This window comes from Macrobrachium nipponense, chromosome 23, assembly GCF_015104395.2.
Source record: "Macrobrachium nipponense isolate FS-2020 chromosome 23, ASM1510439v2, whole genome shotgun sequence".
NCBI classification, from domain to species: Eukaryota; Metazoa; Arthropoda; class Malacostraca; order Decapoda; family Palaemonidae; genus Macrobrachium; species Macrobrachium nipponense.
This window is the reverse complement of record NC_061090.1, coordinates 14,843,174-14,865,045: the sequence shown is the minus strand read 5'-3', so window position 1 is coordinate 14,865,045 and position 21,872 is coordinate 14,843,174. Positions and strand designations below refer to the sequence as shown.

The following is a 21,872-nucleotide window of genomic DNA, read 5'->3' as shown; positions in this document are numbered from 1 at the left end:
ATACCCCTTTTGTGAAAACAGCGCTTTGACGAGAAGCAACTGCGATGAATCCAGCATTTGACGAAATCCGTTTTTTTTTTATTTGTTTATTTTTTTTGAAAAGAACGCGATCGTAAATCAGCCAGCGAGGAAGGCCGGTTGCGTGCTGCCGTCAGTTTGAATAGTTGCTGGCGAGCGAGCACGTTGCCAAGCAATTGTGATAAATGGCCGATAATCGATAGTTCGCACGTGGCATCCTTTCTTATTCCGCCGTTATCAATTCATGACTTCGGATTGCGGAAGATAAGAAAGGCAGCTGGCCCTCCGGTGGCGCATCTCCGTCGAGCAATGTGGGTCTGGAAGCCTAGCGTAGTTGCGTTCTCAACTTATATAAACTGTAAATGTTTCGTTCCCGTCTTCTCACAAGTTGACAATCCACAAAGCGCAAAGAATACGGTGAATGGAGAAATGATACCATAAATGCTTGATGAATACCTTTTTTTTTCTACTCATTCGTATCTAAAAGGAAAAAAACCGTGCTGTAGACTCATGCATACGTAAAAACATTAGTCAGATAGAGGGAAAAATAAAAAGATTAAAAAGTATACCATATACAGACACAGAAACACGCACAAACTAACCTGAGTAGAGAGAGAGAGGGAGACGAGAGAGGAGAGAGAGAGAGAGAGAGAGAGAGAGAGAGAGGAGAATCAGTTATCCAATAAACCTGGATGTTAAGTGTCATACTCATTATGGTCAATCACCGTGAATCGCGTGACTGACTTTACGTATTGGAGGAGCGATACCTCTTATCGATTTATCAGTTAAACGTATACCAAGACTGAGCGTTGCAAGGATTAAATGTATAGATTTTCCTCTTAATAAACCTTTATCTGCATTTATTACAACAACTGCGCACCACTCAAATTATATACTTTGTGAATATATATATATATATATATATATATATATATATATATATATATAGATATATATCTATATATATATATATAGATATATATATATATATATATATATACATAATATATATATATATATATATATATATATATATATATATATAGTACGCAAAAATATGCCCTTATCTCAACATTATCTAATGACATAAATTAAGAAAAGCTTACCATCGTCCAGTTTCTTTCATAACCAAATGAGATATTCATATAAGTCATGTTTCTTTTTTATTCTTTGTGACTGAAATCTGTGCACATGTATATACTTCCTTTACAAATATAATCTTATATTCACATAAAAGAACATAATAATGAATGGGTGTTGAAGTGTTTAGTATAACCTTCTAAGCTGAAAAATATCAAGTATGTTGGATATCGTATTCAATTTTTATATTGCCTTTCGACGGTAATGAGGAGATACGATTTTTAGTCAATATGCGGTCAACTCCAGTTTATTCCTCTTCCTATAAAATTATTACGGGATCCTTTGCTGTTTCATTGCCCATAGATGCAATGTAGTATATTCAGCTGTCAATCACACGTATCAATGTAAAACTAATATCATTTGTTTTATGGGACCAATTAAGAGAAGAGTGAAGAGTGTGACAGAATGCGTAGATGATAAGAGTGATTTTCTCGACTTAAAAGTGAATGTAAATGTATTGATGATAGAGTGATTTTCTCGACTTGAAAGTGAATGCATAGATGATAGAGTGATTTTTCTTAGCGTAAAAGTGGGTCTGAGAGCGGCGTCCTTCGCTCACTGACGTTGAGATATAATCACGAAGCGAAAGAACGAAAATGTGTAGCAGTGCAGCCGTATCCTCCAAGCTCACGCCAATATCAACAGAAGATATTCAGTCTCGACGTCAAAGGACGTTCAAGTTTCGTCCCAACGTTCTCTGCGACCGTTAACAGCATACGAGGAAGGGAATCAGTTGTGGGGTGGAATGGCTTTGCTATTTTACTTTTTTCCGCTCCGGATATTAAATTATTATTTTTTTTTTTAATTTCTTTTACGCAAAGTCATTTCGCTTGATGATTACCAAATTCTACTGGAGAGGCGCCGGGTCTTCTATTCATGAGGTCAAGTGCAGTACATCCCGAAATCGTCTCAGGTGGTTGGAAGGTCCGGACTTTTACAGAAGGGCTCATTCTTCCCTTCACCCCTTATCACACTTATGGCTGTCTTAGGTCAGCGACCCTTGCTTGCATAAGCCAGGTTAGCTAAAAACTAACTACCCAGAAATATCTGTCGTTGCAAGAACCCGTTACGGAGGCTTTACTCAAATGGATCAAAATATTTGACAGCATCACTAAAAGCAGGTGGAAGATAGTTATGGATAAGATGTCTACTTTCTATTTTTCAAATTGGATTTTTTCTGAATAGTCAAGTGTGTCTGTTTCTAATCGATTATTTTGATATTGGTCATGGCTTTACAGCGGGCCGTAGAGACTGCAAACACCCGGAAAGTGAAATTTTATAGTGAAAGTCCGTAGATTATATTGTCTATTTTGAGGAGAATTATCCAAGATGGCATAAGTTGGGGACGCACGATGACCAGTAATGGGCCACACTCATAATATTAGCAATTTAACTGGAATTATTGGTTTATTAAGCGAGCAAACAGACGTCTCAGTGCCAGACGTTTCCGATGGCGGCAAGGGAGAATTTTGTCTATACATCTCATTTTGAAGCAATATCTCCTCAATCAATGCAGTCGTCGTACCCTATTCCCATATTCATGACTTTCATCACCATATTGTGCTTTAAGCGCCTCAGCGGCGTGATTGGTATGGTATTAGCGTCCTACCTCGGTGGTCTCGGGTTCGATTCTCGGCCATTCCATTGGGGAGTGAGAGATGTGTATTTCTGGTGATAGAAGTTCATCACTCTCGACGTGGTTCGGAAGTCACGTAAAGCCGTTGGTCCCGTTGCTGAATAACCACTGGTTCCATGCAACGTAAAAGCAACATACAAACAAACAAACCATTTTGTGCTGATCTCAAGGAAGTTTATTTTCTTCCTGAATTCGTTTCCTTCGCACAAAATCTCATGAAACTCATTTGTCGTTCCAACTTTATTTCTCTGTATCTGCATCGGTCTCCCTTATCTTTGTGATCTGTTCCTAAAACTACCTTTATTCCATTTTTATGGGCTTCTTTCCCTTCCGTAATTTAAACTATACAAGTAGCTCTAAGAAATTTTTTAATTTTATATTTCCTGGCGTCTTTTCTGATTGACCAGTTCTGCGAACATTCAAGTATTTTGTTCGGAAATCTTCCTTAAATGCTTAAACAACTCTCTTACCTATTCCTTTTTTTTTTTTTTTTTTTCTTTTTTTTTTTTAAAGCTGTCGCTTATTTTTGTTACTCTAAATAGTTTCATACTCAAGAATTTCACTACTACAGACTATAGCTCTAAGAAACTTCAATGTTTTTAACAACTTAACCTACTTCGAGCGCCGAGTACGTCCACAGTCCTGATTCTGTTTAAGAAATACTCTGAATTTTCATTCAGCTTCGCCGTTGTTCCCCTCTAAAGTGTATGCTGATTTCTTGCGAGCCTTACATCTTTCACGCAGCATGCAGTAAAATCCTTTTCTAACATCGGATTTAGGTATAACTTATAACTCTGGCCTTTCCCTTCTGGCTTCATGAAATTCTAGATTACCGTTCTCTCTTTATCGCCTACCTAAGATACGTAGAAATAGATTTAATGTAACTCAGATTGCTGGGTGATACCCTGAAGCCTAAATATAGACTAGGCCCATATAGAGAGTAAAAATGACTACACTTTATACAAGAAAGGTGCTTATACAGAGAGAATTAGCAGAGGGAGAGACAATAGGTTCAACTCTGTTCGTGGGATATGCGTTTTGGTAGGCATAATTGTTCGTGTGTGCTTACATAATGCAGAGAAAGTGAGAGAAAGGGAGAGTATTGACAAGGTGGAACAATACGTCGTAAACAGCAGTTGGTGAGCGATTAAAGTAATAACAAGGCACGCTTGTAGCCAAGGTCCAGTGGAGGAGGAGGAGGAGGTGAATTATTAGGTAATCAAGGGTACAGCCTCGGTAAATAAGAATGATTGTCAGTCAGCTGGCACCCGTGAGAACTTGCAGCTGCCCCTGCCAAAGAGTCGATGCTGCTAATATTGACCCAAGACGCCACCGCTAGCACCCCACACCACCTATCTCTCTCTCTCTCGCTCTCTCTCTCCATTGGAAGTTTTTTCCATCCTTTTTCGTACCAGTGACACTCTTCATTTATTTTTTTCTCGAACATCGACCCGTTGTGTATATTTTTTAGTCGTTTAATTTACGGCTCTCTGCAATCCTTCAGCATCTGTGTTCCTCCACATTCCTGACCAAATTTATTTCTAATTATCCTGCGTTTTAGACTCATAGCCTTTCGTAGCATGAAATGACTCAACTCGAGACAAACTCGAAACCCGCTTTCGACAAGCAATCGTCAGGGCAGTCGCTATCTCTTGTTTGCCCCCATCAGGAGCCAAGCTGCTATCAGTCGAGATCTGCAGGTGCTATAGTCAAGCGTTGTAACCTCAACAACGAAGTCTTATCATCGCTGGGCTTTATCTCTTTCGATCTCCGGCAAAAATAGCAGAAGACAATCGTTATCGTTTCCTCCGTGCGAATCACCCATTATGTTTATCGCTCCCAACAGGTGTAATCCAGACAGGTTGATCAAACACCGACCTCGATGCCAGCGGTGGTCGGCTGTCGATTGTAAACAAGGCGCTCTCTGCGGTAAACAACTTATTTGGGTGAATGGGTTGTTTGTTTGTTTGTTTGTATGGTGTTTTGACGTTGCATGGAACCAGTGGTTATTCAGCAACGGCACCAACGGCTTTACGTGACTTCCGAACCACGTCGAGAGTGAACTTCTATCACCAGAAATACACATCTCTAACCCCTCAATGGAATGCCCGCGAATCGAACTCACTGACACCGAGGTGGCAGGCAAAGACCATATCAACCACGCCATTGAGGCGCTTGGAAGGATGGGCTTTCAACATTAACTGGAATAAGAATATTACCACCGTGTTATATAGAACTTCCAGTTGAAAATCTATTGATAGAGAAAAATTGTGTCACTACTTGTGCTTGCACGAGCCCGGACTGCAAGCAAAAATATCCCCTGAAGACTTAAGTTTATTTTGTCTTTTAATAATAAATAAACTTTAACAAGCACTACTCCAATGACTGCGATTATCAATTGCTTAGACAATCCACAAAATATAATCTGCAGCAGTAGATGTACAGATCGAAATGCTTAAGAGTTAAACTCGTCTTTCATGAATACATTTCCTCTGTGAATAAAAGACAAACTATCACTTATTACCACAATAACAAAAACTATGAAAGTACGAGTATGGATTCCCCCTTGTCGGTAATGGCCATTTGCTTCAAGTTCTCTTCGATGCAATGGCGTTACACGGCGCACGTATGTAGGTATGTGGCATACGTGCGTAAGAGATCATGCTCATTTTCGTGCCTCGTAAATATCATGGGTATTATCCACATGCCAACTGTCCCTCCCTATCGCTTTTTTTCTTTATTTGGAGGGGGGGGGGGGGTGGGGGCGTTGGGGGGTTGGTGGAGGAGATACACATAGCAGCAATCTCCGTCTGAAATTTAATAATAGAACGTAAAGTTTCCTTTCCGTCTCAGTATCGTCGTTACAGAAATAAACAATGAAAAAGCGCAGAGGTTTCTTCGGCGCAGTCGAGTTTTATGTGCGGTGCATCAATGTATAAAACTCTCAGTCACGACCCATGAAACTTTCAGCTACTGCCCGGTGGTGGCCTGTGTTGTTAGCACCTAAAGCGATACCAGACGCACGATCATGACTAAATGTAACCTTAGAGTTAAAACTACTGAGGCTAGAGGGCTGCAATTTGGTATGTTTGATGATTGGACACTGGATGATCAACATACCAATTTGCAGCCCTCTAGCTTCACTAGTTTTTAAGATCTGAGGGCTGATAGCAAAGTGCCGACGGACAGACAAATAGCCACCTCAATAGTTATCTTTTACAGAAAGCTAAAAGACGTGTAAAATTACCTGTCAGAAATAAACCCGACTTACTGCTTACCTGATCCAAACGCTTTCCTTTCAAGGGAAGAAGGTTTCGCATCTAATTTATTCCCTTCCACACGAAGGACAAATGCATGGCGGGCAGACACTGTTACCAATTTTGTAGGTGGATGGCGATCACGAGTGTGGTCCAAGTCATACAGGTTCGCCTGCCTATGCCTACTGCCTGCCTTGGACTGCTTGATCTGGTAACACTGTTTAAAAGCGAGAGAATTACGGGCAGATCATATTGCCCGTCGTCTCTTTCACCCTCGTGTGAAAGGGGTTTAAGAAAAAATTGCTCTAAGCTTTATCTCAACTTATAACAGGGACAAGAGCTGATAAAACGTGCTGAGGTCGTCTTTTCGTAATAAAATATCTCATAAGAACTATAGAGGCCTGCCGATCATTTTAAATCACTATAGCTCCAAAATCTTCGCAAAAAGATTGCATGATTTTTATCTTAGAAGGCCATAAGAAGGCGCAGTATTTGCACACGTCGTGTGGTCCAATGTAGGCATTACTTAAGGTTGGACACAAAATTATGCAAAGGGGGATGGAGCAGGTTGAAGGACCAACGCAACCGGGCGATAACGGATCCTGTGGACGAGGCCTTCAATGCCATAGATAAGATTATGGAATCTAGGCCAACGGACAAACCATGGGACCTATAAGGTCATTCAGCGCTGAAAGAGAAACTAACAGCCCTTTTCCAAACAAACTAAAACCATCATCCGGATAAGTAACCTCCATAATATAGTTATTTAATTCACTATAAAGCTTATTGTTCCTGCCTGGTACTAATTCCTCAGGTTCCTTTCCATACAATTAACTAAACCTATTTAAAAGGCAATAACATTTTACCACAACCATTCTGTTCTAGAGCGACCAGTTTCTCAAAAAAACCATATTGAGAATTCATTTGTAAAATATGGGGCATATGTACCAATAAGTTTTTATAATCTGTATTTTACTTCATTCACTAATTTACAAATTCCTTCGATAGTTTACAATTTAGAAACGATAGCAGTTAGAGAGACCCATTAACACAAATGATACAGCCACATGAAGCATTTCATATCTAACATCAGTCATGTTACAATCCTCCAAAAGTCTTTTATTATCAAGTTCGACTATTTCGCTCCTTTGTCTTCTATTCGGCGCCAAATTCACAAACTCACTAAGCCAATAGTCTCCGTAATAGTGACTGTCCTAAACAACCAGTCCTGAGAATGATTAGTCTTTAAATTGGTTTCATGGATAGAATATTATAGAATGTAGCATTTAAGCCTAAGGCTAAGCTCCAGGACCTATGAGGTCATTCAGCGCTGAAAGTGTAAATAGAGAATAGAAAGGTTTGAAAGGTGTAATAGGAGAAAAACCTCACAGTTACATTATGAAACAATTGATAGGAGAGGGTGTTAAGATATGAGAATACGAGCGTAGGTACAGTAAAAGGAATGAAAGGGGTTGTAGCTGGGGGACGAAGGGACGCGGCAAAGCGCCAACAGTAAATCCTACAGTGCACAGCATAAGGTGCACTGACGGCACTACCGCCTTACGGGGTTTCATGGATAGTTGTGTAAATAAATGGTCATGTTCTTATATTAGTGATGTTATTCAACTGAATGGAATATGAAATTTAGGCAGAAAGCAAAGCGCTTGGACCTATGTGGTTATTCAGAATCGAAGCGACCTATTCAACGAAAATTGTTCAAATGAATTAAATGTCTTTGGTAAAACAAGCTTTGCATCTCAAAGCTTTAAGTGGTCAACCAGATTTGTTTGCCGAACGACCTCCTCTCCACTCCATTCCCCCCGCCCCCCCCCCCCCCCACCCCATTAAAGTGTCGCGCAATACATGAAAAATTTAACTTCGTATTTCAAAATTTTTCATTATTTTATCTCTAAATTGAAATTCTTTTCACCTGCGCAAAATCTTATGTTTAACCATCTACACTAACTTCAGTTTTTCAGAATTTATTTTTTTTATAATCTGTAAATTGCACTTTTTACCTGCGTAAAATTCTGTGATAAACCATATACATCAACTTCAATATTTCAGAATTTATGTATTACTTAAAATTCTATTCATCTGCGTCAAACCCTAAATATTTACCCATGTAGCTCAAGAAGTGTAGCTGACCATCACATTCTCAAATTTTCATACCAATGAATAGAAATAATTTCTTAGTACTAGCTCCTTGAAGCATTGATATTTAGTTTTACCTTCTAAAGTAGTAAAATTGAGTAAATTCACATAATTTTTCTCTCCCAATACATTTAACGGCGCTCTTGGTAATTGCATCGATTCATTAGTATGGAGTCAAGATTTCAGCTCGTTGTCCCACAAATTAGCCGAGGGGATTCGAGGCTTCACAACCAATACCCAAACCGCATTTCTTTTATAGTTGAACAAATGGATTTTTCAATAGTTCCACGACGGTGGTTTACATTAATTTGCCGAAGTTTAAAATCTGATTTAGGCCTTTGACACGAGTATTCACTTACACGTGAATACTGTTAAAACAGTATGGTGTATTTCTGAATTAAGTAGTTTTTACCTTCTAACATCTTTAATTATATGAATGATAAAACCAGATTCCACGTACTTTGTTTACACCAATAGAAATACTGTGGAAGCAGTCTAGAACTTAAAACTAAATACTCACTATTTATTAAAATAACAATTATAGTACACAGGCAGATGGTAGGCTTACGAAAGCAGAGTATCCGAGGGGTTCAACCTAGCTTACGAACTTATTGGTATTTTAATGACAAGCGCAGCATTGAATATTTAGAAATTAAATGAACAGATTCCTTCATCTACCTTGTCGACATCTTGGATCCATAGAAATACCAGCCTAACACTAAAGGTTCGCAAATCCGCCCCTGTCTGCACATTTTCTTGAATTCGGTCGGTTTTCGCCAGCAAGTTGTGACCTTAAAAAAAACAACGACAGCAATTACTCGGCAACTCCGTAAAGATTACGTTAACCACTATTAATATTTCTTGAAATAGGTAGGATACATTTTATGTAATCAGCTCATAAAAACCACGCGTTGCGTCTCTCCAGCCAATGTCCCAAAATATAGGTTATTGCCCACTGAAAATTTGTAACTATCTTGAGTAAGATTATCGCTTCCAATTTGTACCATAATTATGCATTAAGGCCGTATAACAAACTTAATGCTACTTTTCTTCTGCCGCCATTCCAAGTTTAAAGTTTTCACTGTACAACTCAAAATTAGTATAGTAAGACTTATAACCCACATGCAATTGAAGTCAAAGTCGTATTCTTAGAAAGATGCCTTTGATAATTCAAGATTTAAGATAAAACTTATAGAAACGGCTGAACTTTAAAATAAAGCAACTAAGTTGTGTAATGCAGGCTCTTTTTAGGGAATTAGTGATTACATCATAGCTCAGTTTTGCCACTAACCACTAAGACAACAGCGCCTACCTTAGCACACTGTATTTAAAACTGTATATTGGTACATTTACGTATTAACATAACTAGACTTTTTGATTGCGAAATGAGTTCGAATCCTCTGGAAATTGTATTAAGTCTTAAAGCCAACTTTACGTTCAAAACTTATATTCGGGCAAAACTTTTAAAGAATATCGGCTAAAACTTACCCTTCTTACCCTAACCACAAGCTTAATAAATTTTCAGTTAAAATTCTAAGAGTAAAGTATACCAAAACGCCAGATCTGTACATAAATTTAATTTGTTTCAATGTTTGATATTGCCGTTTGATGGCATAACAATGATCTCAAACCTTAGGGAGCTTCTGCAAACTTAACCGAGTGGAAGGTAGCCAAGCTCATTTATAAACCTAATACCGATCTGAACTTACATGAGGGCTAAGCAACAGTTTAAGGCTGTACTTACCACCTGAAAGAAAGCTTGATTAGTAGGCTGAAAAAAAACCACCCACGAACCAGCATAGTAGGTCATGTGACCTACTATACAGAACATTGGGGGCTCCTCCATCCCTGTAGGGGCGCCGCCCCTAAGGCATCGTCCACACGGTCGAGCTTTGGTCGACGAACTTTGTCCGATGTGACGTCAGAAGCGGAGAAACAGCGGGAAAAGTCAGAACTTTACCACAGTTTCTCCGCTTCTGACGTCACATCGAGCAAAGTTCGTCGAGCAAAGGGTGGAGGATAAGGTAAATTTTGTTGTATACTCTTCAAGAACAGCATATACAAATTAAAAAAGTAATATATAAAATTTAAAAGTAAAATGAGAATTAAAAAAGATAAAAAATGACAATAAGTAATTCTAGGAACGTAACTACGAGTACGAAAGCCACTAGGGGGGGGCGTCAAAAGTATTTTGCAGTGTTTAATACTAGCCCCTGGGTGTTAATTACAGTCGACCCCCCAAAAATAACGGCAAATTCTTAATAAGTAACCCAAATACCATAGGAAACTAATTAAGAGAAATACCCGATGCTGAGTTACTACCTAGATCTACTTACAAAAAAAAAAAAAAAAAAAAAAAAAACAAAAACAATACCTACATACCCGATTCAAAAGAGCAGCTTTATCATGCTCGAAGCTTGACCGTTAGAACAGGAACTCACAAACTCTTAACAAAAACACCCTGGAAAAGACAAAAGCTCTAGCGCTCTGCGTAACTCACTCCAAAACTGAATTTTGGGCGTCTACTCACATCAGACTATGGTTAAACCGCTATAGACTTAAATGAGACTAAATCCCCAGAACCAATATACAATAACGGCAGTAATGTAATAAATACCAGTAACACACAAGTGTTACCACCTTGCAGAAGACTGGGGTTTATCTTCACTTCACCAACGATGTGACAACAATCGATGGAAATCTCAAGCGCCAACTGTAGTCTACTATACTCTGTTTTTTTTTCCATCTGTGGTGTGTGCGTATGGTAACACTGTGTCCCGGGCTTTAGATAGTTACATTCAGTTTACACTCAACAATGATAATAATACCGTATTTCGAATATTAACGGTGTAATTCGCATACAGTAAATTATTAAAACACTTTTCAGTTGCAAATGTACACCCAGATATCCTTTTATTTACCTAAAACTTACACATTGCGTAAATATTTAAAGCCCGGGACGCAGTGTTAACATGCGAAAACACCACAGGTGGATGGAGAGATGGAAAAAAACAGAGTATAGTCGCATGATAAAAGTAAAAACTACACAACATGGCCAATTACGTTACGATAATAAATTAACGATGAAGTGAATACGCCACTCCTGAGGAAGCAACATGATTACTTAGCAATCCCGTGTGAAACGTCTACCGCACAGAAAGGGTGTAACAGTCGAAGGTCCGATTCCGAAGGTTCAAATATCCGAACTCGAACGATGGTGTCATTTGCCAAGGACTCTAAAGCCTTCGTAGTGTCTTGCTTCTTGGAACATGACGGAATGCGATCCACGGATCTCCTTGAAATCGCTAATTTTGTAAGTGTTATTTTTATGTCCTCCTTTCTTTTACTAGTCTTTCATGGAAGTTTAAAATACAGCGCATGATGAAGAGATTTTTCTGAACGTAATTCGTAATCTCTTGTAAGGCTCACGAAATAATTTGTACCATAAGCCTGTCGCATATTTCTTTTCATCACAATTATACGTATATATATATTATATAATATATATATATATATATATATATATATATATATATATATATATATATATATTTATTTAGTATATATTATATATATTTAATATAATATATATATATATATGTGTGTGTGTGTGTGTGTGTGTATCTAGTAAATATACATGTGTATTTGTGTTTCGTAGAACTGGATATATCATGCAGGATATTTATATTGTTTTTCGTTCAATTACTGAAATATACAGGGTGCAATTTGTGGCTGCTGTGTTATCTCAGTCTAAAAGGGTTAACTGCCTCTTTTGAGTAAGCATTTAAAATCCCCGTTTTGTCCATTTATTTAAAATATCATTTCTACAGATATTTTCGCTTTACATTTGTTCACGTACAAACGTTTCATTCTGTGATATATATATATATATATATATATATATATATATATATATATATATATATATTGTATCTATATATATATATATATATATATATATATATATATATATATATATATATATATATATATATATATATAGCCGTATTGATGTGATAAGCCAGCCGCTATTTTTTGGAAAGCGCAATCATAGAGTTCTTCAAGGCTGAGAAGTGGAGCAATGTGCCCACCCACATTTTGCTAGGTTCGTGTATCACTTTCATACTTACCGCCTACAAGTCCACCCAGCTGTAAATGGACACCAGAGCCTAATGTTGTCAAGGATAGAGTCGTAGGGGTGGCACCCTCATCCCTTAATATTTGCTGAGAGACTGGAAGGCGGTTCCTTCTTTGACACTACCCCTGTTATGGAGAAAAATATATTTATATATTTAAGCTGTTTATATGAACGTTGACGTATGTGCATGCCATAATCGTTTTTGAATTCGTATCAGAAGTATTTAAATAAAACATATTATATATGTATATATACATACATATATTATATATATATATATATATATATATATATATATACATATTTATATATATATGGTATATATTTGTGTATGTCTGTATGACTGTATATAAGTATGTATGTGCAGAGTGTGTAGTTATAGTAAGCAGAAACTTCAAGATTCCACTAACTGTTTAATACCGGGAATCACATGGTATCTGCTCATTTTTTAGGATTCTCTCTCTCTCTCTCTCTCTCTCTCTCTCTCTCTCTCTCTCTCTCTCTACCAGGTATATTCACATTTGTATTTCATATAAACTATTCACATTATGTAAGATTGTCGTGTATTTATGTTCTAAATTTCGTCCTGAAGGCAGAGATGAAAGCGATAAGATACAAGATAATATTGTGTCGGGATACCCAGTACAAGCAACAAGGTTACGGGACCTTTTATGATTGGTGCAATTTTTCGAGGTATTAAAAAAACAGATAGGTAGTAATGAAAAAGATTGTTCGACTGATTTCAGTATATTTTATTTAAAATAATCTCTTACGTTTAACTGTGAAAGGCATAGAAGTTTCAACTATTTTTTGCGGATGAGGGAAACTTTGCATAAATCTAACGTGCCAAGTTCTTACAAGAAATATTGGAACACTTTTATAACGTTGTATGCGTTTCCACTAGACGTTTCAATCATTTTTACGCGTAAGAAAACATTACATAAGAAAGCCCTTAGTCATATGAGGAAAAAATTAACTAGTTAACAAAATTGAAAACCAGAATAAAAAAAATCTCTAGTCTCAGTGTTAGTGAAATGCTAGAGCCCTTGGCGACGTCTTTTTTCTTCCTTCGTTTTTATCCCCCGCCTGTGTGCCCTGGCTCTTGGTATCGCCCTGCTGCTGAAGTCCCTTCAGTTGCTAGTTCTCACCTGATTAGATCAAGAACCAGAACTCCAGGTCAGCAGGTGGTTTCGAGCACACGCTTCTCTGCTCTCTGCCTCACTCACTCTCTGCTTAGCGCAGTCGCTCGCTGACTTCCCGAACTAAGTCTAAGCGCGCATCTCGTCCCTCTTCTGTTCGTGTTCGCAGAGGTGAGACTTTTTCGTTTTTCCTTCTACGTTGATCTCTCTGATTCGTTCTAGAGAATGACTAACCTTCCGTCGTGGGACTTTTACCTCTTTTTTTTCTCTCTCTCTCTTTCTGCTTTTCTCATGCTCCAACAACAGCGGAAATTTGATCAATTCAGATAAACTATTTTCTCTAGTTGCCACGAAGTCTTATTCTCTTGTAAATAAACTGAGTATACTCAGTTCCTTAGTGGTATTGCATTGTATATTTGTACCTTCACAATCCTTACCCTCAGTAAGTAGCTTTTAACCAATTTACTTTTATGTCCATTTTCGTTGTGACCCCAGTTTACTGAAAGTAATCAATCAGACTGTATGTCGTCCTGTTGCAGAATCTTCACTGCAAAGATATTGCAGTAGAAAAATGCGTTAGTTAAAATGTACTAAGGTACCATTAAAAATGCAGTTACTTTCTATATTCTTGTTTCCAAAATCTCCTCTCAGCCCAGCAACTCTCTCTATTTACTCTGTAGAACCCAGGAATCCTAAGAATCTTTGGTTCGATGTCTACTGCGCACTCTTGAATTTTCTCTTGCCTATTTTCCACCTTTCGTACTAACTACCATTTTTTGAAAGTCGTATCTATTGGTTTCTTCAGGGATAGACAATAACATTTATATGTTAATTTATTTTTTAAAATACTGTTGGTTTGTATTCCTCTTCGTACACTATGCATTGGAATATGAGTATTTAAATTCATTATATCACTTAATACAATAACCGATAACTACAAGTTTAAGCTTCATGTATATGTGCTGTGCAATGCGCGATCTTCCCGTACGGAGGAATTGGTTATTGAAAGGATTAGCCAGCTGCCAGAGCATTACCTAATCTCTGTCATGATTTTCGTCCTTATCGATAATCCATTTCCCAACCAGACAGTCTCTTGGCACTATAATACCTCAGATTAATAATAATAATAATAATAATAATAATAATAATAATAATAATAATATATTTTGTTTATAATCACTTTTAAAAACAATGGCAGTAGTACGAGAACTGCTTTATCCGCACTCAGAAACGTTAGGACTAATTGTCATAGTTTGATCAATTAGTTGAAGTCTTTGTTTTACCATGAACTTTGCTTCCCCTGTATTTGTTACCTCCAAGTTCTTTCACTTGTGAAGAAGCCTATATTACGATTTATGATGAAACTATCCAAGGATTGAAGAGTATTATTCGTCAGTATGAACTTCAGTAGATTACACTCAAACGGCTACCATTCTTCCGCGTGGCTTTCTGAAGAGGCATATAGGGAAGCTCTTTAGCAGATCAGCATGGGTGTTCTGAATGGCGATAATTATGGAATTCATCCATAATTTTAAGGTTCAGGACTTCAACGCCATAGTTCAATCTCTGGAGGTTGTAAGTTATGAAGTATGTGTCCAGCTTTCCCCTCCTCCGAAAGAGCTACTCATCATGTTGAAGCTTCCTTTTACTGACATCTTTCTTCTGTCCAGCCCCCCACCCCCCACAACTCTCCATAACACCCCCTCCATTCTTTCTGTTGGAGGATTAGATTTGTATTAACTTCACCTAAACACCCCGCCATGAATTACTTTCTATTGGTTTATTTGAACTATTGACTTAAAAATGGTACAAATCAGAAATGGTTGCGCCTATGTTCCCAGCATGGATATTTTTGAACGCAAGGAAATAAAGATGTATTAATCACTTGTTTTCTCTCTAATTTACAGAGTTAACGTGGAAACTTTGCCGAGAGACTTTCGAACATCCTTCCCTACTGCTCAGCAGTGTAACTACAGTCACCTACTTAACCTCTACCCAACCAAATGGTAAGTAGGTTACTGTTATACTTTATATTTGAATAATTTCTACCATATTTTTTGTATAATAATTGTATTTCGATTGCAAGTAGCGATTAGGGCTGCTATTTGGTCTAGAAGTGTTTGGGTACTATACCATTCACTGGCAGTGTTGTTGTTAAGAGTGATCTGTGTGATAGCAGGGACTCAACAACCTATGAGGAGCTTCTCTAGACTTATAGCAACCTAGCCTGAAAACACCTAGAGTAGCTCACCCAGATTTATAGTAACCTATCCCTAGTCTGAAAACACCTGAGTAGCTTGTCCAGACTTATAGCAACCTACCCCTAGTCTGAAGACACCTATGAGGGACTTGTCTAGACTTAAAGCAACCTACCCCTAGCCTGAAAACACCTATGAGTAGCTTGTCCAGACTTATAGCAACCTACCCCTAGCCTGAACACACCTATGAGGGACTTGTCTAGACTTAAAGCAACCTACCCCTATTCTGAAAACATAGCTAGCATGGTGAATTCCGTAACACAGCAACAGTATTTACCTCAGGTTGTAAGTCACTCGAATCCAGTTCTACTTGCTAACAGAAGAATAAAAAAAAAGTTAGGTCTGGATGTCAATGAACACAAAATCTTATCAGAAAAGTGTATGTGAGGCAGACTATAACTATGATGTAACATTATTCCTGAATTACATGGTTCCATCTGCGCTATTCTGTAGTTACACAGACAGTTTGTAAGCAATATTGTGGCTATTACAATTTCATATGTATCTGGTAAAAATGGCCAGTAAATTCGACACACACACACAAACAGACAAACAGTATATATACATATATATATATATATATATATATATTATATATAAAAGATATAAACATATATATATATATATATAGATAATTATAATATATATATATATATATATATATAATATATATATATATACTATTTATTTATTATATTTTATTTTATAATATAACCTTATAATGTGTGTGTGTGTATATATATAAAGTATATTTAATACAAATACAAATTTACAATTAATAATTTAATAAAAATATAATATTAATATATATATATGTGGTGGTGTGTGTGGTGCTGTGTTTGGTGTGTTTGTTTGTGTTATAAGTGTGCTGTGTGTGTTTTGTTTTTGGTTTTGTGAATGTGAGTATTTGCGAAGAGAGTGTAGAGGACCTGGGAGGCGGAGAAGCGTACTAACGTTAGAAATTGCGCTCTCACCATGAGCAATAATGCCCCATGCATCCATAGTAATAGACAGAGATGATTAGATTGATGGACACAGATACCCCAAAACTAACGATGTTTTCCTGAACGCGGCCAGATGGAGCGGGGAGAAGCTTCGTGTCGCGTGTGTGGAGACAAAGCCTCCGGAAAGCATTATGGCGTCCCGTCCTGCGACGGCTGCAGAGGATTCTTCAAGAGGTCGATCCGTCGCTACAGAAATAAGTAAGTCTCAATTCCTCTCTTTCATTCAAGGTCCAATCTTTGGATTCCAAGGTCCAGTCTTTGGATTCCAAGGTCCAATCTTTGGATTCCAAGGCCCAGTCTTTGGATTTCAAGGTCCAATCTTTGGATTGCAAGGTCCAGTCTTTGGATTCCAAGGTCCAATCTTTGGATTGCAAGGTACAGTCTTTGGATTCCAAGGTCCAATCTTTGAATTACAAGGTCCAGCCTTTGGATTCCAAGGTCCATCCTTTGGATTGCAAGGTCCAGTCTTTGGATTCCAAGGTCCAATCTTTGGATTCCAAGGTCCAGTCTTTGGATTCCAAGGTCCAGTCTTTGGATTGCAAGGTCCAGCCTTTGGATTCCAAGGTCCAATCTTTGGATTGCAAGGTCCAGCCTTTGGATTCCAAGGTCCAGTCTTTGGATTCCAAGGTCCAATCTTTGGATTCCAAGGTCCAGCCTTTGGATTCCAAGGTCCAGCCTTTGGATTCCAAGGTCCAATCTTTGGATTCCAAGGTCCATCCTTTGGATTCCAAGGTCCAGCCTTTGGATTCCAAGGTCCAATCTTTGGATTCCAAGGTCCATCCTTTGGATTCCAAGGTCCAGTCTTTGGATTGCAAGGTCCAATCTTTGGATTCCAAGGTCCAAGGTCCAATCTTTGGATTCCAAGGTCCAGTCTTTGGACTCCAAGGTCCAGTCTTTGGATTGCAAGGTCCAATCTTTGGATTCCAAGGTCCAAGGTCCAATCTTTGGATTCCAAGGTCCAGTCTTTGGACTCCAAGGTCCAGTCTTTGGATTCCAAAGGTCCAAATCTTTGGCCCATTCCAAGTCATTTGGTCCAAGGTCAATTTGGATTCCAAGGTCCAGTCTTGGTTTGGATTCCAAGGTCCAGTCTTTGGATTCCAAGGGTCCAACCTCTTTGGATTCCAAGGTCCAGCTTTGGATTGCAAGGTCCAGCCTTTGGATTCCAAGGTCCAGTCTTTGGATTCCAAGGTCCAATCTTTGGATTGCAAGGTCCAATCTTTGGATTCCAAGGTCCAATCTTTGGATTGCAAGGTCCAGCCTTTGGATTGCAAGGTCCAGTCTTTGGATTCCAAGGTCCAATCATTGGATTGCAAGGTCCAGCCTTTGGATTCCAAGGTCCAGTCTTTGGATTGCAAGGTCCAATCTTTGGATTCCAAGGTCCAGCCTTTGGATTGCAAGGTCCAATCTTTGGATTGCAAGGTCCAGTCTTTGGATTGCAAGGTCCAAAGTCCAATGTTTGGATACCAAGGTCCAGTCTTTGGATTGCAAGGTCCAAAGTCCAATGTTTGGATACCAAAGTCCAATCTTTGGATTCCAAGGCCCAAGGTCCAGTTTTTGGATTCCAAGGTCCAGTTTTTGGATTCCAAGGTCCAGTTTTTGGATTCCAAGGTCCAGTTTTTGGATTCCAAGGTCAGTCTTCGGACCTCGTTTCACTCTCCCATGAATGGCAAGCCATTCGGTAGCACCGTTTGGGCGAGCTTGTCATTATAGGACATTTACCGTGAGCAAAATACCTATGGCTTTTTTAAAGACAGTTATCATAATACGTACGTTATTTATCGTTCATGTTTGCAATAATCTCGTCTTTTTAGTCATCTCTGTCCTGCAATGCCATGTTTTACAGTAATTATTAAATGGTATGTCGACATTCAGGTTGTCCTTCTGCCTTTTGTTTCTGTTATTGATTTTCCAAATATTACTTTAAGCATGAAGGTTTGATTTTATGTGAACTATTATATTTGATTTCAGAGCTTCAACTATAGAACATACTGTTATAATAATAAGTTTTTTTTATCTTAGTAGGTTTATCGGTTAGTTTTCCATTTGACTTCTTCTGCAGAAATCTAATCGAGCTTCAAAATCTGATAGATCTTGTGCAAGTTTGTATTTAGATTTTTCTTTTCAAGACTGTTTATAAGATGCTATAGGTTTGAAAGAAAGTTTAGCGAAATAAGTTGATGCAATAGGTGTATAGAATTATGGGTTTGGGATAAAAGTCTAAATGATTAAAATGAGTTTTTACCTGATTTCAGTTCATTGCACTTACATGTCACAATTCTATATATCTATAGCTTTATGATATCAAAGGTAACCTCAAATAAGAATGAAAATAGACATTATCACGGTATCATAGTCTGTGGAATCTTGTGGGAAATATAATAACATTAATACAAAACGGATAATTTAACGATGACTTAGACTAGGAATATGAAATATCGATAAGAATACCTAATATAATAGACATTTAACTTCTATAGCAATCACACCAGGAATTCATGGTAAATAATATATTTTATTTCTAACGTCAGTGGATCTGTAAATGTTTAGTATAACCCAATAAATTCATGAAAACTATGAAATTGAGTTCCCATTCCGATTGCCGTAGGCTGATTCATTATATGAGATCGAAACTTTGCACCTGAATTGTCATCCCGTTCGTTTGACGGATGCACTGATGTCATTCTGAATACTTCCCCAGGACTCTAGACTACGTCTGTAAGGAGGCTGGAAGCTGCGTTGTGGACGTCACGCGGAGGAATCAGTGCCAAGCCTGCAGGTTCAAGAAGTGCCTGGATGTCAACATGAAGAAGGATGGTGAGTTGTTTACCTATTCCCCCGCCCCGCCCAACACCTTTCAGTTTACTATTCCAGTAACCCCCGTGGCGGGTTACTGCCGTCGAGTTGAGTTGAATTTTAGAATTTAGGCCAAAGGCCAAGCAATGGGGCCTTATGAGGTCATTCAGCGCTGAAATGGATATTGGCAGCAGAAGGTTTGAAAGGTGTAACAGGAGGAAATCCTCGCAGTTGCACCATGAATCAAGTGTTAGGAGAGAGTGGAAAGCAAGATGAAGGAAGAGAATATGAAAGGAGGTACAGTAAAAGGAGCGAAAGTGGTTGCAGCTAGGGGCCGAAGGCACGCTGCAAAGAACCTTAAGTAATGACTATACATTGCACCGCATAAGGTCCACTGACGACACTTCCCTTCCCTACGGGGATTTCTGCCGTCAGTGCACCTCATGTGCTGCACTGTAGCATTACTTAATTGAGGTTCTTTGCAGCGTCCCTTCGGCCCCTAGCTGCAACCGCTTTCATTCCTTTTACTGTACCTCCTTTCATATTTTTCCTCCCACCTTACTTTCCACCTTCCACTAACAGTTGATTCATAGTTCAACTGCGAGGTGTTCCTCCTGTTACAATGTTCAAACCTTTTTACACTCAATTTCCGTTTCACCGCTCAATGGCCCCATAGGTTCCAGCACTTGGCCTTTGGAGTAACTTCTAAGCGTATGGCTTTATGTCTTTCCACATGTGGTTGATAACCCAGAACTTTCTCTATCAAGATTGCATTCCACCACAGTCAAGTAAGTACTAATCATGGAGGCCACGATTAGTACTCTTGCGTGATGGCATCAGTCGCTGCACTTACTGTCAACTGCGATTTTCAGAGATGTTCCAATGCTTTGCAATATCGACAGTGAAATAGTTTCATGAATTATTCGTCCTTCCATGAAATTAAACCTTAAACACTGTTTATAATTTAGGAGTTATTTATGAAAAAAAAATATTAAGAGAATTTTGGGAATCATAGAAAAAAAACTACTGAGACAAGACTATAAATATAGACGAAACCTTCAAATATAATTGATATTTTGGTACCAATAATAATTTAGGAGTTATAAAAAAAAAATTAAGAAAATTGTGGAAATCATAGAAAAAAATACTAAAACACGACTATAAATATTGTCGAATTCCTCAAATATAATTAATATATTGGTACAAAATTACTGGTTCGGCATTTACTCATTAAATGATTTAGAACATCAAAAACTGCAATGACAAGTATACGTAGCATACGAAAGTAAGCTATTATGCCTATTTCTACCACAGTAGCGTGCTCAGACTTTCGCGATCATAGGAAAAATCAGAGAATTCAGTTGCAAATGCAGTCAGTTTTCTTCATTGACGACTGTAAGATGGCTTTATCGTCATTAGATTACAACCCAGGTCATTATTTAATTTTTTTGTTTTTGTTTTTGTTAGTTTCTGGTACCCGGAATATCAAACTCAAAAGAAGGTAAACAAGAAAAACGGTAACGGTAAATGTATGCCAAGTTACAGGTCCAATTATGAAGCTAAGCTTGTTCAACATCATATATAGTGAAAACAGAGCTTTAGAGAGAGAGAGAGAGAGAGAGAGAGAGAGAGAGAGAGAGAGAGAGAGAGAGTTGGTGGGTTGTGGGTGTTGCGCGGGCGCCTGGTAAACACAGCAGACAGACAGCCTTACAGACAACATACTTTCCATTGCGAATGAGCCACGTTTCCTCTCAGAGAAAATTTTCCACAGAGATTGAGTTATCTTCCTACACCTAGCCCGAGAGAGAGAGAGAGAGAGAGAGAGAGAGAGAGAGAGACTTTCAAAGATAAAGCCTGGAAACTCCAGCTGTAACGAAAAGCAAGCGTCCCTGGAGGAGGTCCTCTCGCAAAGTAAGACAAAGATGTTTGGGGTTCGGGGGATGAGAAGGAGGAGGGCGAGCGAAGGAGTTAGAGTTTTCTAGATCATTAGAGAGTTTAAAAGAGAACCATATGCAGTGGTTCCCAGACTCAAGAGGAAGGGAACGAGTGAAGGAGAGGGAGAGGGGAGGAGGAAGGGGAGAGGACGTAGGGAGGGAGGGTGCTTGGGTGTATACTGACAAAGGGGGTCATTCTGACTTGACATGATGGATCCATTCTCTTTGCATATTTAAGTTGACACAACTTTACCTCTCTCGGGGGACGCTAACGGCCAAGAGTTTTTTTTTTTCTCTCCTCCTACTTTTATTCATCAAAATGCTTCGCTTTTGATGAAGTGACAGAGTAGATATTCAGTTACTGCTTTGTTTAATAAAGGTCTCCCTTCGAATTTCTAAGT

At 38.4% G+C, this 21,872-nt stretch overlaps 1 protein-coding gene across 1 annotated transcript in view; it reads left to right on the top strand.

Moving 5' to 3' along the window:
- Positions 1-21,872, top strand: part of LOC135198804 (nuclear receptor subfamily 2 group E member 1-like) — an 86,455-nt gene that overhangs the window by 45,472 nt on the left and 19,111 nt on the right. The window contains 3 exon segments of the mRNA XM_064226765.1: positions 15,390-15,488; positions 16,818-16,942; positions 19,443-19,558. Of these exon segments, the coding sequence (XP_064082835.1) occupies positions 15,486-15,488; positions 16,818-16,942; positions 19,443-19,558 (244 nt within the window). The 5' untranslated portion in view covers positions 15,390-15,485.